The 18,375-nt window shown below is 42.1% G+C and overlaps 2 protein-coding genes across 8 annotated transcripts in view; both read left to right on the top strand.

The window, feature by feature from the left end:
- Positions 1-2,905, top strand: part of plch2a (phospholipase C, eta 2a) — a 135,843-nt gene extending 132,938 nt beyond the window's left edge. For 4 of the 7 annotated variants that reach the window (XM_017036121.2, XM_017036123.2, XM_017036122.2 and 1 more), the window contains one exon: positions 254-2,905. In XM_017036121.2, coding sequence (XP_016891610.1) covers positions 254-1,833 — 1,580 coding nt within the window. In that variant the 3' untranslated portion in view covers positions 1,834-2,905. The remainder of the gene's footprint in view (positions 1-253) is intronic. The other 3 variants (XM_008318577.3, XM_017036124.2, XM_017036125.2) reach the window with 3 other exon arrangements.
- A 2,482-nt stretch (positions 2,906-5,387) lies between these two features.
- LOC103384885 (probable glutamate receptor) lies at positions 5,388-11,625 on the top strand. Its single transcript, XM_008318579.3, has 10 exons — positions 5,388-5,508; positions 5,604-5,662; positions 7,463-7,494; positions 7,700-7,879; positions 8,031-8,254; positions 8,861-8,958; positions 9,063-9,280; positions 9,599-9,818; positions 9,964-10,214; positions 10,847-11,625. The coding sequence occupies exons 2-10, from the start codon at positions 5,608-5,610 to the stop codon at positions 10,943-10,945; spliced, it is 1,377 nt and encodes a 458-aa protein (XP_008316801.1). The 5' UTR covers positions 5,388-5,508; positions 5,604-5,607; the 3' UTR covers positions 10,946-11,625.
- Positions 11,626-18,375: the final 6,750 nt, after the last annotated feature.

The following is an 18,375-nucleotide window of genomic DNA, read 5'->3' as shown; positions in this document are numbered from 1 at the left end:
CAAAAAAAACCTCTTGCAACCCACCTCAGGGTCGCGACCCAGTCTTTGGGAAACAATGCATTATGTCATACCCATTGATCATGAATTTTACGCATAAGCTAAGAGTTACAGAATGAGTTCTGTGGGCAAAATCTGCACAGATCCAAACCTGAAAATTATTATTATCCCTCCTCAGTGTGAGGATTCTTCAGCGACCACATTGGTGATGACAGCCATGTGATTGACATTTTTATTTCTGTTTTCCTCTCCATAGTCTGTTCATCAGTGCAAAGACCCCTACCTCCACCTCCACCATCTTTTGTGCTGAAATCTGAAGACCCCAAGAACACAGATTTCATCAGGTCTGTCTCCCCTCCAAAAGGAAGCCCTTTTTCACACCATGCTTCGACCACACCACTGCCTTTGCCATCCACAGCAATAACCACAGATTCCCCAGTACCTGCTCCTCCAACTGGAGCAGTGGACAGCCCTGTCAAGATGAATATGGAATCTTCAAAACCTGGAACTTTCTGCAGAACGCCGCCAGTCCAAATTGAGCAGAATAGTCGAGACACACCCAACAAAAGAAATACTCTTCCTTTCACGGAGAACACACAAACGCAGATAGAAAATCAAGAAACTCTGCCAGAGAAGAAAATTGAAGCGTCCTCTACCCTCACTGCATGTTCTTCAGTCCAGGCCAGGAGAGCACTTTTTACAAATCCGACATCACGCACACCAGTCAGGAGAACAAAAAGCGAAGGTCATGTCAGAGTAGCCGTGACCCCTCCTGACCATAGACAGTCAGCCATACCAGAGGTCTGCACAGACGCTACCATGAACGACCGCCTTTGGAGAAAGCTAGAACCAAGTAGCCACAGAGACAGCATGTCCTCATCTTCTAGCATCTCCTCCAGCGACACCGTCATTGACCTGTCCCTGCCAAACCTCGCCAGGAAGAGTCTCACCAGTTTGCCCGCAGCGAACAGCTCTCCCTGGGTCAACTGCCGTCACTCGGGGCTGCTCTCCTACGATACCCTGCTGGTTGGCAAGAGTAAATCAAATCCAAATCTTCAGCAAAGTCAGAACCAAGACGATGAGCTCAAACCACGACCACTGCAGCCGTCCCAGGAGGCTTCTTTTGACTCGCCCAACAGGCTGACTCAAAGAAGACACACCTGGAGCAGGCTCTACATGGAAGGACTGAAGCAGTCGTCAGGATCCAAGCCTCTCTCTGCCGCTACGACCCCAACAGCTACGTCCTCCATGTCCAAAAGTCTGGGGGATCTGACTTCTGATGACATTTCCTGTAACTTTGACAGCAAATACCGCAGCATCAGCCGCAGCTTCATCGTCAGGCCAAACAGAGAGCAGCTCCGCAGGGCCAGCCCTCATAAGTCTCGGCCAACCAGTGACCTGACGGAGCAACTGCGAAAGCTAACCGATGTGGAGCCCCTGACTCCTAACGACTTCTCCCCAGTAAACAGGCCAAAAGATTCCCAGGAGGAGGAGGTGGACGAGACCATGGTGCGAAGGACCTCCTCCAGGAGCCAGAGCAGAGTGCGGTACATTGCGAACAGGGCCAAGAAGGCCCAGGAGAGGCTGAGGCTCCAGGGCCTGACCCAGGGCAGGAGTGCAAGCTTCAGCCTTTCTAGTAGCGTTGGCAGCAGTAGCAGTGCTAGTCCCATTGAGGAGCGGGGGAACCCAGAGGGGGCATGTTGCGTGGCCCGCAGTCCCTGCAGCAGCCTAGACCAGCTGAGTCAGCTCGCCCCACTGGGATCCCCCTCTCCCAGACTGTCTCAGTCTCCCCCAGACCCTGAAAACAGTGAAGTCTTTTTTATGCTTAAACTCTAAGAACTGGCTGAGTTGGAACTGAGTGTGAGAGACACAGCGAGAACCTTTTTGGGGTACTGTCTAATTTTTGTCTTTTTTTTTTATTTTACATACTTTTCAGAATGTCTCATGAACATAGATCATTCAAAACCTTTGCACCATCAGTAAACCTTCAGTCCTTCATCTGGAGTTTGTGCAAATTCCATTTTTATATTGTACATTGTCTTGAACAAAAAAAAGGAGTTGCTTGAGCAGCTGCAGCTACAACATCTCTTTGCACCAAATATTAAATAACTGTCTGAATGTATTTAGACATTTTTGTAATGGCTGTCCATGCTGACTGTGATCCAAACGCAAGTTTAGTTTTTTTATATTTAACTTAACGTGAACATAAAGACCCAGTAGAGAGCATTTAGAAGACTATTTTAAAATATATAATAGATATATTATTTTTGTCTAGTCTAATTGTGACTATGTACTTTAGGTTCAAAAGATATTTACTATCAGCCCATTTATCCACTGGGAATATTTTAAAAATGATGGCATGGTGTCATGTTTTAACAAAAATGTACAGTTTGATTTATCTTACATCTTTTAAAAATGGGAAAGTATGTTTGTTTTTTTTCCTACAATGCAGGAGAACAATAGTTTTTTTTTTCTCATCCCTTCTGCAGTGGGTTTGTTGTAATTCGACTGAGCTGCCAATATATTCCTTATCATTTTTGACCTGTGGCATGTCACAACACTGTACTCTAAAGAAGATGCTGACTTAAACCCCTCCTTAAGTTGACTGCATGTATTTTCTGCACTGCAATATTTATCTCAAGGCTGTGCTTTATTTGACGACAGTTTTTAAAGAAGATTTGTTAATATTCTAAACGTTTTTCACGAGCGTCTCGTCCAAATGTTCTCATCCTTCAGTAGCACTAAAGCACCACAGCATTGATCTGTATCCAAGCACGTTTACTCGTTGACCTGCTGTATCGTTTGCACTGCCATGCCAGTTCTTTGTGCGAAAAACCCTAGGGATAATATTTAATTCACACAGTGTATAATTATGATCTTAATAAATCTCAAATATATGAATATACTTTTTAGTTTTACAGCTCATTACTTCCATTCAGGGCTAATGTGTCAGCAGCTCATGTCTCAGCTCACAGACAAAGCCCAGTCATTAACAGAGCAGTTAAACCAAGCTGACATTAAAAAGCCTCTGGCCTTGGTTTTGGCAGAGTTTACTTTCAGTCCTCTAATTATGGACTCTGCTTGAGTCTGTGTTTACCAGCCATCACCTCTCTCAACCTCGGGCAAAAAAAAAGACCCCCTGAGGGAAGAGAGAATGTTCAGGAACAAAGACTCGAGTTTGAGTACAAGCTGCAGTGAAGTGGTCACTGAAGAAGAAAAAAACAGCCTTTCTGTACCACTCGCCACCCAAGATCACATTTTCAGGCTATAGAACCATTTGTTTTGACTCGAATCTAAAATGTGCCGATGTGTATTGAAGGCAAATTTGCTATAATGTAATAGAATGTATCAATGCTTGAGATAACGCTAACAGAAATGTAGCCTTTTTCACCAGAATTAGACTGAAGTGACAGGATCATGATGTCACTTCTGCTACATGTGGTCCATAAAATGTGCCGGACTTAAACAGATCTTTTAGGGATTTGGGTGAGACGGCATCACATCAGCCCTAACATTGCGTTCCATCCATCCATCCATCTTCATCCGCATATCCATTACTGGTTTGCAATCACACTGCACCGTACCAACCCCCCTGAACCTTCCTGCGGGTGGTGAGTCCACTGGAAGGTACTAACCGCACTACCCGGGATTCGATCTCGCCCAGGAGGTGAACCCTGGGGTTCCACACCAATGACAGAGACACCATTGCGTTCCCCTTTAAGAATCTGAGACATGGCTTCTTTATCTGCTGCAGTAATGACATTAAAGGTTACATGTAATTTTAGAGACCAATAGTTTTGGAATGGACCGTCCATGAATCTGACAGCATTATGAGGTCAAATTTGTCCAAACTGGATTTTCCCAGGTCTTTGACCCCAAACCACCAATGTGAGAATCTTTGCATCTTTTCCGTCACGGACACTGATCTGTCAGTCAAGGGTTTGTCCAGCGTCTGCTCTGTGATTTACAGAGCTGACAGCCACCTGAGGCGATCTGTCAGACACTTCCAGGCTTCTTCCTCAACTCTGCGAGACTTTGTGAAGCATGACATGGTGGTTTTAGTGCCACAGACTCGGCCTCAGCCAGCACACAAACACAAAAGACGACTTCATTAGGATTCTGAGGACACCACCAAGCCCCCTCCCCTCCCACCCCCCCTCCCCTAAAGCTTTATTTATCTGGACAATCTGGCACTGCTTGGCCTCTCGAAAGAAACCCCTGAGCTCGGTTTAGTCCTTTTGGTCATGAGAGAATGTTTTTGTCTCACAATGGTTCAGTCCCTCCTTTCAAGATGAAGCCATTGCCTTTTTTTTTATTGTGCAAATGGAGCAGTTAAACTTGTTTTTATCATAACTCAGATGGGAATAGAAGACAGAGAAAGAGATTTGGGAGGAACTTTATTTCAATTACGTGGAGTCTTCATTGGACTTAACGGTATAGGAGTTTAAAAGGATGTCTCTGTCTTTTCTGTCCATGTGTCCACAGTGTAGATGTAGATTTAAAGGAATATTCATTTGATTCAACCATTGGAAAAAGTGTAATTTATTTCATTAGAACAGCGCCTCCCAAACTTTTTTGGCTACACACCCTTTACTATATCCCAACTGGGCTGACAAACCCCCAATTCCACACATTTTCAGGAAAACAAAACACAACAAGCGCTGTTATAGAGTAACAATATAAGTTAAGTCTCATTGAGCAGTTTGTTCCAAAAAACGTATTTTTCCTTTTTTTTTAATCAAAGGAAAAACAGATATAGTGTATTTACTGTGAAATATGTATACACATACATCATGAACTGAATCATTATGTTAAAACAATTGTCTATTTTAACTTTTTTTTTTTAGCTATTCTGGCCCAACCTTTATGTACCTTCCCACCTAATCTAATTTCTTTCTTTCAGCAAATGCCTGGCTAACTGTTTCGCTAACACTAAACTTTTAACCATGTTCTCGCTGCTAGTGTTCTACAGCAGTGTTTCCTGAACTTTTTTCAAATGTTTTGTATAAAAAAGACAAAAAGCTCTTCCTCTGGCTCCAGTCGACCTTGGGGTCACCAACGCCCACTCTCCCTCGTGCACCGCCACCTCCCTTTCTCAAACCTCCTGTTATGTAACCTTCCAAAAAATGTTGACGGTAACTCCATAGTGTTGACTCCACACTCGTAGTACTCTGAATAAGAACAATCGTACTGTACATGTTAGAGACCCCCTCAGTGAAATACTGCAGCGTGGCTTCACCACTGTTAGGACTCATGTACGCAATACTTCAACACATCTGGCTCCTGTCTGTTCATATCATCCCTCAACTGCACCACAATCCAGTGTTTTTATTTCTCCTCTGTGCTTGTGTCTCCTCCTCCTCCTCGCTGAACTCCCCTTTATAAACCCCCCCATACTACACTCTGCTGCACACAATCTGTGGGCTGTTCAAAAGTTGAAACATATTTTTGGAGTTGATGCTGGTTCTGAAGAAGCAGTGACGTCTACTCTGGCTGAATCTTTAAAACAAGGTAAGGATTGAATTTGGTTTTTTATTTTAATTATTTGTAAAGTATTTCTCATCATAATCCAGCGTGAGTCTTTATCAAGTGTTTTTGATTTGCAGCAACATGAAAGGCTGCATTTCATTGGTGTTCTGTCTAGCAGCCATCACTGCATGGACAGGTAAGAGGACAACAACACAGAATATACACACTATTTACAAGAGATATTGGCTACCTTTGTTACAGTACTGTGAAAATATATAAACATTTTAAAGTAGTGTTTCTCCAATAGTGGGTTGTGATCTGAAAATGGGACAGGGCAATATATTTAATATCATTTTAAAAGTAAAGTGGATCGCTCCGTATTTTATCTTCATCTTTTGTAAATATTTCACTGAAAAATTAATTCTGTTTTTCAAACATTTGTCACCTTTTGAGTAAACTACAAATAACAGTCTAAGTAAACACACCAAGATCAAATGGAATAATATCTCATTAATTAATTGGAATAACTGACTCATTTTATACTATAAATACTTTACAGAATACTTTGCAAAATGTTTAGTTGAATCAGATGAAGCATTTGGTACCAAGCCGCAGAGAAGGATCACATATATATTAACAAAACACTTTTTTCTCATGCAAAGCTTCAATTGCTGCAGTTTATTAATACTGTGTTGTACTAATACAGTAATTGTTACATAATCCTTAAACCAGTGATTCCTAAAAGTTGTGCTGCTGCTCTGTGTTTTTACAAATGTGACCGGCAGAACAATCAATACTCATCCACTTGGTGGCAGCAGATGGCTATAAAACTAAACAAAAAAGATTTAAAAAGACTTAACTGTTAAAGAAAATTTGTTGTGTGACTTTCATTGATCCCTGCGAGTATGTCAGTGTTGTGTTCAACTAAACAGGCCCAGGTTTTACACTGAGTAACTGAACTGAGCATAAATTGAAAATATAAGCTCACTATATTTCAGTAATATATAATATCATTTTTGTGACAATTTTGTTTGGCGGCTTCAGGTTATTTCTAATGTAAACACTGTTATGTAAACACTGAGGTTATACACACACTACAATCCCTTTTCCAGAGTCGTCCATCCCCTGAACCTCAGCTCCTCTGACCTTTGAGTCAGGGGTTCACACTCCCAGGTCATCCTTTACACTTGACTTCAATCCCCTCTCAAGCCTCACGCCCCTACAGGAGGCCTTATAAAGAACAGACAGGGGGAGGGTGTTCATTCTCTCTCTGTTTTCACTAACACAGAGGGTTCCTGCCGTGGTCCAAAAGCCACTGCGATAAATAAGTAAACCATGTTTGGATTGAAGGCCATGAACTGACAATCATCTCCACACATCCTAGGTCCTACCATCTTCTCTGGAGGAGGTTGAAATGATGCCCCGGGCTTTTGATGGTCAGACTCGAGCCTGCATTGTAGTTTAGAAAGTTCTTTTCTGACTGATGCTGACATGAGAGGCCCTGCTGGACACGCTGCAAATCCCATTGGTCACAGTTTTAGCCTGTGCTTTACACAATGTTGGAGAGTGGCAGTGAGGTGGGGGTAAATGTGGTTGGGGGGATACCAAATCAACAGTAAAAAGGTCTTGGGCCAGGCTTTGATCGCCCCTTTCCTAACCCCCGCTCTACTGTGTGCACCTTGTAACTCTCAGTACTGCAGAAAAAAACAGCCGACAACAAGCCTGTCATTGTGTCGCTGCGGCTCTTTGGCTTATTCACTGCTGTTTGAGTGAGAAAAAACCCATGGAGGAGAGTCAGTGCAACAATACGGCTCATTAACAAACAGGAGCTGCTCTGCACGTCTGCCTGTAAACACAGAGCCCTGGCTGTAATCTGTGGCTCAGACTCAGTGTCTCATCTTTGTACCACTGATGCTTGACAATGTAGACTTTATGTAGCTTTTATTACATTCCAGGATTCGTTAAAGTTTTTATGTTGTTTTTTTTCCCATTTCAGATGCAAAGCAGTTATCCATCACCACTATAAAGGTACTGAGTCTTTGGCTTAAAATGTTAGCACAGTCCTGTGAAAAACTGTTGATACGCCTTTATTTTGTCAGTTAAACCAAAACTCCATAAACATTGCTAGAGTTTCTTTAAAAAAAAAAAACGTAATAAAACAAAAATGTTTTAAAAACTGTACCAACTTAAACAAAAACTAAAACAGAACCTGGCCTTCCTGTCATTTCCACAGGCTGAGCCTTTCACCATGAGCAAAGGGTCTGAGTTGGAGGGCTACTGCATGGACCTGATTACTGAACTGTCAAAGCGGGTGGGCTTCACCTACGATGTTCACATCGTGAAGGACAACCGCTACGGAAGTATGGATGCCAGTGGGACCTGGCATGGTATGGTTGGTGAGGTCATCAGAGGGGTACGTCAGGTTTAAGTCTCAACACATTAAAAAAACAGGATTTGTTTAGCCATTTAACCTGGAGTTTCCTCTACTGTAGACCAAAAGTGAAGCTCTTTAACGCAGACCTGTGTGACCACATGTACTGTACCTTTACGTTTCTGTCCACCAGGAGGCTGACCTGGCCGTGGCCCCTCTGACCATGACTGCAGTCAGAGAACAGTACGTGGACATGACCACGCCCTTCTTGCAAACAGGACTGGGCTTCATTCTGCGTAAAGACCTGGCCAATGAGGAGTCTACCTTCAGTCTGCTCTCACCGTTCACCACGGAAATGTGGGTCGGCATCCTGGTTTCCTTCCTGCTCACTGGTTTGGCCATATTCTTGGTGGGAAGGTAAGTGGACACTCCGGACCTAGAAACAGTTGACCCAAGCATATCTTTGGTTATTGCAAAACTATAAATTGACAATAAGAACGTTTTATATCAAGAAATCAACACTTTTGTCATCTTGGCAAAAATGCAATGTTACTGTACAAGACACAAAGATTATCAGTACATGTTTTAGTACACCGTACCAACCTTCCTGCGGGTGGTGAGTCCACTGGAAGGTAGCAACCGCCCTAACTGGGATTCGAGCTTGTCCAGGAGGTGAACCCTGGGGTTCCACACTAATGACAGAGACATTGTCTCTGGGCCAAAACGCCACTGCTTGGTCATGACCATTCATCCAGTATCTACTACTTAGTAGTCACACCTATGGTCGATGGCCAGTAGTTACCAAATATAATAAAACTGCCATTAAATTACAAATTAGCCTGATATAAATCCATAGGGTAAATGTCACAACATGGCCTAAAACGGTGTAATAATACAACTCCTCTAGACGCTGCACATCACTACTGATGTCATTACTGATGTCAACAATTAAACAGTGTAATGTTGGGTTTACTCTACAGTGAAGGTCAACATCTGCTGTGTCATGTTATTATGATTCTGTAGGATCAGTCCCACTGAATGGGCTGAACCAGGGAAGGAGGAACACAGCTTCACTCTGCTGCACAGCTTCTGGTACATCACAGGAGCTCTCACCCTGCAAGGTAACACAACGGGCAGCAGAGTACAGATGCGCTGAAAAATGTCTCATGAATTATCAAAAACGCCTCAAAAACGCGCTAAATGTATCTTCTGACCTATGCTATAGGCGCTGGTCCTCACCCTAAAGCCCTGTCTGGACGCGTAGTCAGCGCCATCTGGTGGCTGTTTGCTGTACTGCTGCTGGCCTGCTACTTCGGCAACTTGAACTCCGTGTTGCACTCCAACACCAAACAGCTGTCCATCAGCACCTTCGAAGACCTGGCCAATCAGGACGTGATCGACTATGGCACGTTGGAGGGCGGATCCACCATGTTGTTCTTTAAGGTACATGGAGGAGCTGGAACTGTTCTGTGTGCATATATTCCAGATATATCAATGTTGGACCAAAATTTTAGCCTGCACTGACACTAGAGGTAACTGACCCAGTACTGTTTTATATACCAAGTTGGAGTGAATTTACATTAACAATTTTGAAACATCTAAATATATTATACTACATTTAAGCAACTAAAGGATGTATCACTGGATTACTGGTGCTATGATATAAACTCTAATTTATAATTTTCTCCATAGTCCTCGGTGACCACCTGTACATTCAGAATATCTTTGTAGACCTTGATTGTGTTTCCTCTCATTTCCCAGAATTCCAAGATCTCTCTGTTCCAACGTATCTATGACCACATGGAGCGTAAGAAGAGCTTTGTGCCCAGTATGGAAGAAGGTATCCGTCGGGCCCAGAATGGAAACTTTGCCTTTATCGGTGAGGAAGCTTCTCTAGACCTGGCCGTGGCCCGTCACTGTAATCTGGTCAGATCACAGGAAGTCGTCAGTATGAGAGGGTACGCCATTGCAGCAAAGTTGGGTAAGAAAAAAATATGTAGAAAAGCTGAAGAAATAGGTGTAATCCCAAGACATTTATTTTCTAATGGAACATGCTGTTAGTCCACCTATCAGTATTGTAAGTGTTGAAGTCTTTCAACATAGTTTTTTCCCTTCTGCTCCAACAGGTTCCCCACTGATCAAAAACCTTACCGTGGCTATCCTGGAGCTCAGTGAGTCTGGTTTCCTGATTCATCTATGGCAGAAGTGGTGGGCCAGCAGCTGTTTGGGAGGCAACAACACACACTCCTCTGAGGCTCTGCAGCCTGGGGACCTGAGGGCCCTCTTCCTTCTTCTGGGCCTGGGTCTGGGTGTGGGCTTGCTGCTGGCTCTGCTGGAGCTCATGTCCAAGGCACGCAGCAAAGCAAAGGATGGAAAGGTGGGGGAGCAGAATTTATTGCTAAAAGATATTCGAAAGTAAATCTAGAAAAAACTAGATGGCTCAAACATATTGAACTTATTTAACAGAGAAAGCATTGAAACTCAACTGAAAAATCAAACAGTGTGGGCAGGGAGTAGTTAACAGTCACTAAATATATGACAAAAAGCTAAAGAAAATAAATGCTACCCCAGGAAAACTAAAAACAGCTAACAGGTCCTTACCTCAAAGTAGAAGAGACTATTGATTGAGCTGGGAATTAATGCTAAAGGTTTTGCTACTGTTATTTACAATTTGTCCCAAACCTCACATTAAAAGCATTTAAAAATACATTAAAAGTTAGCCTAAGAGCTAAAAGTATTTAACAACTTCTTAGCTGAAAGGGTAAATGTTAAATAAATGCTTGAAGTAAAATAAAGGTAACATAAAGTCAGGTTTGATAAGCTAAAAAATACCAAAAAATGCCGTGTAGCATATGTAGGTAAAAGTATTAGCTCAGAGTTTAACTATTTGTTAGCGGATAAAAAGGAGATTGTGAGCTAGTGGAAATCCTTCCAAGGCAAGACTGATTGTTTTTTGGTTTGAATTTATTATATTTTGTTTTTTCATTCTTTTTTCCTCTGTTTTGACAGAAGTCCTGCTGCTCCGTGCTGACAGCAGAGCTGAACCAGAGGTTTGGGAACAGAGGAGAGAGCACGGAGGAGGAGAACGCAGACAAAAGCAAAGCCTGAAGGAAAGTTCACAATTCATCTTTGATGTAGTAGCTACAGTATGAGAAACATCTCTGAGCTTCAGTTCGGCACATCACACACATTGGCTGTGTATGTAGTGACAGCCACACGCTGAGTGTTGTTGTTTCAGTAGAACCAAATATTAGCTAACCTTTTCACGAGCAAACAACATACAGTAGAACTCCCTGTCAGACACACAGGACCTACATTAAAGTAATACATACAGTATTTGTCTTTTAAGGTTTTCTCCGTGTAACTGTTTTTATATTTTCTTTCATATCCTAAATACATTTTCCAAAAACTCGTGACTCGTATTTCACTGTAAAAATTGTCTTAGTCAATTATTTGTATATATGCACACACACATATACATATATAAACATATACGTATATATGTGTGTATATGTTTGCGTGTGCGTACAACGAGAGAGAATGATGATGACGTCATTACGTACGGTAACTTGTCAACTAACCATAACAATGTGTAAAGCCTGTACAACACAACACAGTTTTTAGTACAGTGAGTGTTGCTGTTTTTCGCATGTATGACCACTTGGAGGTGCTGTCGGCTTTGTTTTAGTATGAACCTTGTCTTTGTCGCTGTCCTTTCTTCGATAGAGAACTGTAGTCGAAGTTTCAACAAAATGAATTATTAAAGCCATAATTTGATGAACAATGAAGTTAGAACAAGACTGAGGAACTCGGCACTTCAGAGTTATCTAACACTGGCGGCTAACAGGTACGTAATTAAGATTAAATGACTTGTAAAGAATTGTTTTTGAGATGCATTTTAATTAGCCAACGAAAGCTAATGTGTAAAATGCAATATATATTCGTAGTGCTATAATGACTACACTGATATAAACATTGTTTATTTGTTTTTGCCTCAAGCAAACATATCTACTATCAAGCATTAGCCTTCGCGCGCTAACGTGTTGTGTGTTTAGCTACGTTCTTGGGAAGCTACAGATTCCCTCCCTCCCCGTTTGACCAAAATTTGACCACTAAACATTTTAAATATGAACTGCTTTGTCTGGCATAAATGTAGTCCTGAGTCTCACAGGAAGTTGTCCCTAATTCTGATTCTGGTCTTCAACCTGAATCTGTACTTGACAGCTGGCATTATGTCCTGACCAATCAAGTTTTAACTCCACAACTTTCCTGACCACAGCTCTGTTTGCAGAGGGCACGATACAGCAGGGAGTGTGTTTTCAAATAGACATGTGAAATCCTTTTGTTTCATTACTGTACCTCTGACTTCATTCATTTGACTGTAAAGAAGTGAAAATAATGTGTGAAACGACCTGTACTTGAACCTGTTAATCAGCTTCAGGAGTCATTGATTTGGCACTGGCAGGAGAAGCTGACAGCAGAGGCAGAGGTAGGGGCAGCAGTGGGGCGTGGGGGTGGGAGTGGCAGGGGAGAGACAGCGAGGTACAGCGTAGTAAAAGAGCAGTATTGATCTGATGGCAGGCAGCCCCTGACAGCTGCACTAAGCCAGCACGTATTCCTCTCTGCCGGTCTGCAGCTCGGTCGACAGGGAAGTGCCTAAGCAGATTAGACTTTATATCCCACAGATTTCCTGAAGCCTCTCCCCCCGCCCCCAGCCCCGTTGCCCCTACTGTCCCATCTGCACACAAGCAAAAACAATTAAAAGCCTATTTCTGTAACTGGAGTCACACAGAAGGATGTGGCTAAAATGAACCAAGTCAACGTTTCAGTATTTAGGTCTGAGTCATAAGATTAAAGCAGAAGGAGATGTTTCTTTTTCCACATCATGTGGGCAACATGTTTCCTAGTACCCAGAGATAGTTTCCATGTCCTGTACTAGACGTTGTCCACATTTAGCTGCTAATTTAATATAGCCTCTGTATCAGGATGAATCCATTTAACAGAGTAATATTTGGTTTAAATTGGTTTTGTTTATGAAGATAATTTCTGATACATTTTCAGCCTGAATTCTATCAGACAGACCTCACAAAAAACATTAAGACTCAAACATTGTGTTAGAGATAATTGAACAACATGACAGTATACAAAACCTCATTTGTAGATACAGTTGTCAACTACAAACACAAGGCTCAAATACACAATTGTCTGAACTTATCTCTTTCAACCAAAAATGCATTCTCCTACACCTGAACCCATAAGTCAGTCTGACTGCACCCTTTTTTTAATACTGGACATATTTTTCATTACTCCTTGGACTTTTTCGTCCCACTCCAGATAAGTGTTGGTGTAGATACATGTCCCTGGAGTACATTTTTAACATTGTACTAGTTATTGTAATGTAATTGTTAAATATGACACCAGTTCCCCCCGTTATTGTTGTTTGACATGGCTTGGCCTTGATATCGTCACTTTGCCAAGTTTTCTACCATCCAAGCTTAAATGACAGCATTTTGTTAAAAAAATCTTGTAATTTTAGGATGCTTTTATATTTTAACAGTGATTTTTAAAAAAAGAATTTAAATAACATACATAACTGTAACCAAGAGGCCTAAAAACAGCTTTCAGATAAAAAATACAAGTGTTCATTGTTGAAAAGATTTGAAGGAATTAAGAGTACAGTAGTCAACTAGGAGGAGAGGGAGTTTCAACAATTCTGGGTAGGACTGAACTTTTTAGGACTCTTGTGCAAAGGGTACAGTATGCAGATTTTTGAATAATAAAAGAATAAAAAGAACAGTATATAGTAATCTCTCTCTCTCCCTCTCCCTTCCTTCTGTGTTCTCGCCATCTCTCTTTCTGTGTGAGCAGTGGCCTAGATTCCTTTCAGCACGTCCTCTCTCTGTGTTGTAGCCGTGGGCCTGTCGATGCGATCAGAATTAGAAATTCTAATGGACGTGTCACCACTTTGAACTGCAGCCTTGAAGAGCTTTGAGTCTGGCGCTCCCTTGGATATGCCGGCTGAAGTCTGCTCATTGATCCCTGTGAATTTGTGTGTCTTTGACAGTCTCTTTTCTTTCTTTTCGACCCACCTCCCCCTCCACCAACCAGCACCACCCTCCTCCAGCCTCCACACCTACCGCTTCATTCAATTTCTCTCATGTTGTCTCGTTGCCTTTCTTCTCCTCCTTTCTGCATCGCTCAGTTTTTACTGCACGCAGGAGCAGTCAAAGACGTGTGCACACACACACACCCACGCGCATACACACACATGTGCCTTAAGTAGAAATGATATGCAGACTACAGCAGTTTTCCAGTAGTACAGTACTGTCATTCAGTAACCGAGCTTCCAGCTCCAGACAAACTTCTCAATGAAGATACACCTAGTTTCTTTTTGCTTTGTAAGTCCTATAAAATCTCATTTCAATTTTGAATATTTCATCTTAAAATCATCTGATCCAATAATTTGGATCTGTCTAATTTGCTCAGTGATGGTGATATTAAATAGACAAATGGGTCTGAGAGCTGTCGGGGCCGCCATTTGCACAGTAAACTAGAAATCTGCTCAAGGACGTGTGCTTTCTTCTTCCACAACAAGGAGCCAAAAGACAAAGAGTGACGAGTGAAGACTACAGGAAACCAACCCACTACATCTGACATTGTTTCAGAAACTCAGAATGAACCATATCAATATGACTAATGCCTCAAAGCTTGGGAAATTATTCCCTGAAAAGATTCAAGGACTTTTTGCACATTTTTCTTTCAGTGCTCACTCGTCCTATCCTTTATTTTATTTACCTGAATTTTTTTTTTTTTTTTAGAATAACCTAGAACTGTGGAAAACCCCAGCTTCAGAGGAGAACTAGTTTGAGAACAGTTAAGTCTTTGGTATCGTTGCTGTTCTGCCAAGTTTTAACTGATAATCCCACTTGAGCCCATTGAATCTTTGGGGGCTTTTTAGTCTGATGCTCTTTTGACAGTCTCGTCATTCCTTTAAAAAAAAAAAAAAAAGCTAATGCAGTTGTAGTTGCATTAGCAGCAACTGCTAATGCAACTGCTCCTTTAGAGAACATATACTGATCAGGACTCATTGGAGCGCTCTCTGTCTCTGAACTGCACCAGGATCATGTGACTCACAGCATTTCCACATGGATGCAAACATTTAGTTTTAAGCTGACCTGAAGCTCACTGTCTTAAATGTAAATATATAATTTACATGTACTTTACTGCACTGTAGCCTGATGATCTTACCCATGTCCGTGGTGACGTAATGTTTGACTACATGGACATTGCTATGTTCCTGACTTTTTTCCTCCTTGTGTGCGTTTTTGTTCCTATGAGGTCAGAAGTATAATCTGATCCTTATGGCAGCAAACGTGGTGCCTTCGCGCCGCTCTTGGACTTTAGCCTTTGTGCATACATGGTGCTGCTCTTTGGCCCTGCTCCTGTTAATACACATGTCCTACAGAGGCCCCTTGCTCTTTTCCACAACTGCCAACAGTCTGAGTGACAGTGCTGATGGAACAACAACAAGGAGGCGCTGTTTGTTGTTGGAGCCCTTCGTGAAAGGCTGTGACAGTCTAAAGGGGATCCCGCTGGCACCGGGGGCACCCAATGGGATTGACCCTGGGAACCCCCTCGACCCCCTGCTTTACTTATTGATGTCTGCAGATGTGCCTGGCTGCATGATAATAGTCTCCACTGGGGAGGGACCCCCATAGAGGGCCCGTCTATAAATCACACGAGGGACCGAGCCAACAGAACCTTCTATGTGTATGTATGCTCTCCATGCGTATGAAGGCCCAACGTAGAGTTAGGCCTTCATGTGCTTTATGTGTGTGAGTGTGTGTGTGCATACATTGCAGCTGGATGAGCGCCATGCTGCATTATTGATGACCCCCAGGGAGGGATGAAAGTGTGAAGAGTGGCAGCGGAGTGGAGGAGGGAGAGGAGGAGAAGGTGGAAGTGGCTGGAGACAGATATCATTGTGCCTGGATGCATTGAATAGATGCACTTTTCATCGACGTACACATCCAGCCACTGGGTTTCTATAGAATCTAAGGCTGATGCGTGAGGTCTCAGGAGACCCCTGAGACAGGTGAAGGAGGAAGCAGAAGCCGGGCGCTGAGACGTCCCCCAACGTGACATGAAGGTATGGATGGAGTGATGGTGACAGACGAGTGAAGGACACAACAGTGAAGGGGAGAAGAAAGTACAAAAGCCGAGGCCTGACTAAATGAAGGTAGAATATAAATGATGATTCTAACTCACATGCACCAGCAGTTTAATGAAGTTTCAAACATCCACATAATGGGCCGTAGCCTCTTCAGTCATGAGATCTTAACCCACCTGAACACCTACTGAAGGTTTTATTGGTAGTGACCCTTTGTGTCTAATTTAAATGTGCTTTTTTATTAAGGACTGTTTAACATTTTTAGCCCATCCTTCACGGGCCATTCAAAGTGATTGATCTCATATGTCACAATAACCTCTCTAAATTTATTGGCTGGAACTGCTTCTCTTTGATGGACCATCTGATAGCAGATGGTTGTTATGATAATGACGCTCACCTTTGCTGCTACAATGCATGGTTTATAATATCTCTGCAATGGTCTTGCATACAGACGAAGGGCTAGTATTTGATTGGTCTGATGTTTGTCCACAGTGTGTTGTATCAGATCAGTACTCTGGAGGAATGTTGTCTATGTTTGAGATGCAATGAAGAGCTGCTGGGTGTGGCCGTGTGTCTGGGTCTGATCACATTCTTATCAATGTCCTGTATAGTTTTTGAATTATTGGGTTATTATTTTAATGCTGAACAAGAAACGTCAAATGTCTGGATCTCATGATCATTTAGTTTCAGAGGTACGGAATATATTTTATATTTACTCACTAAAGTACATTACAATACACATTACAACAGATGCAGGTCCAGATTGCAGAACCTGGTCCAGACTTTGAGGAGCCCTAGATATACATTGTAAACATCCTACAAAAAAGGAAAAAAAAACAAAACATTATTTAGAGAAACAAACTATTACAAACACTACTTATTCAAATTGTAGAAATATAATTTATGTATTGACAAAATGTTCCTGACCTTTGAATTAGTCATGAATATAACCAGCTGTGAAACACAAACATCTACCACCTGGTATTTGTCCTTATGTTCTAGAATTATTCAGTTTTTGGGAATGTAAATGTATCTAGATTAATCACAATTAATCATGCTTAATATCAATTGCCATTAATCCACAGCTATCCTGTGATTAATCCTATTATAAATTGACAGCGCTGGTATTTTTTTTTTATCTGTTCAGAACAATTTGTTCTGAATGTTAAGACTGCACTGTATATATTGCATGCGTAGTTCACAGTAACACAGTAGCTAAAAAGAAAAGAAAAACAATCAAGGTCAGAATGGACAATTTGAAGCAGGGGTGTCAAACATAAGAATTTGAAAGTAAAAAATACAAAAAACACTCAATGTTCATAATGGTTTTTAAAATTAAAAAACATATATTTTCTAATGTACTTCAACCTCTTTGACTTCCCTGGTTTAAAGTGTTCAGTTCAAATCCTTTTGCTTGTTTATGGACTATGTGATGGAAATGAAGCTCCTGGAGGAAACCCATACGTACACTGGGGGTCTTCCACAAATCCACAAAGAAAGTCCTTCAGTTTAGGTAAAATATCTGTAAAATATCTGTAAAATGTAGAATTGCATTGCAGTGTGTCTGTGTCTCTTTGAGTTTTCTTTCTGGTTCAGGCCTTGGTGCACTCTGGTCTGGAACGTCAGAGTGAGAGACCTCCCTCCTGTTACTGTGACTCCTTGTGTACTCCCAGTATACCGTACTGCTGTCAGGGGAACAGATAGAGTTTGCGTTATATGTGTGTATCCCCCTGGTGCTGACACGGGGAAACTCAGCATTGAAGCTGGTTTAGCCTGCAGTATGGTAATCCAACGTATATATTCCTTGTTTATATGGAAAAGTTCACTTCACTGTGCAGTTATGTCAACACGTTGACAGGGAGGGTGTCACATGGTTGGTTCTGCAGGACCTGATTACTTGGATTCTGCACAGACCTGACACAGGTATAAATGGCCCAGCCTGGGATTGTGGCAGCCATTGACACCCCGCTCCCAGCTGCTGCTTCTTACTAATGACTGCTGTCAGAGAGGACAGGCCCCTGCTCCTCTCTGGGGTATCGATCTTCCCTCACATTTTTGTCCCCACTGTTTTACGCCGTCCTCCTGCAGCCGCCACTGCACTGAGCGTCACTGCTCATCGCGATTGCCAACGTGTGCCGCACCGGTTTCATTCACCTACTGATGTCTCTGAAATAAATACCTGGAGCCAACGGATGTTTGTCAGATTGTTGGTGACATTTCTGAGCTTTATTCAAAATAACATTGAATGTGGTGCTAAGACTGATAACAGTGATAAATTCTGTTCAAGAATGTCTCTGGTTAACTTTATTCTCAATTTCTAATTCATCATTATTATCAGTATCAATTGATTATTTTTTTCTATCTTTCC

The sequence above is a fragment of the Cynoglossus semilaevis genome, chromosome 10 (genome assembly GCF_000523025.1).
Source record: "Cynoglossus semilaevis isolate Cse_v1.0 chromosome 10, Cse_v1.0, whole genome shotgun sequence".
In the NCBI taxonomy this organism is placed as follows: domain Eukaryota; kingdom Metazoa; phylum Chordata; class Actinopteri; order Pleuronectiformes; family Cynoglossidae; genus Cynoglossus; species Cynoglossus semilaevis.
Note: the sequence above shows the minus strand (reverse complement) of the source record. Positions and strands in the feature narration are given on the sequence as shown.

Bases quoted from the DNA above. Each gene is read 5' to 3' on its own strand.
- LOC103384885 (XM_008318579.3), top strand. From the start codon at position 5,608: ATGAAAGGCTGCATTTCATTGGTGTTCTGTCTAGCAGCCATCACTGCA. The intron at 8,255-8,860 runs GTAAGTGGACAC...ATGATTCTGTAG, and splicing joins GCCATATTCTTGGTGGGAAG to GATCAGTCCCACTGAATGGG. The intron at 9,281-9,598 runs GTACATGGAGGA...CTCATTTCCCAG, and splicing joins CCACCATGTTGTTCTTTAAG to AATTCCAAGATCTCTCTGTT.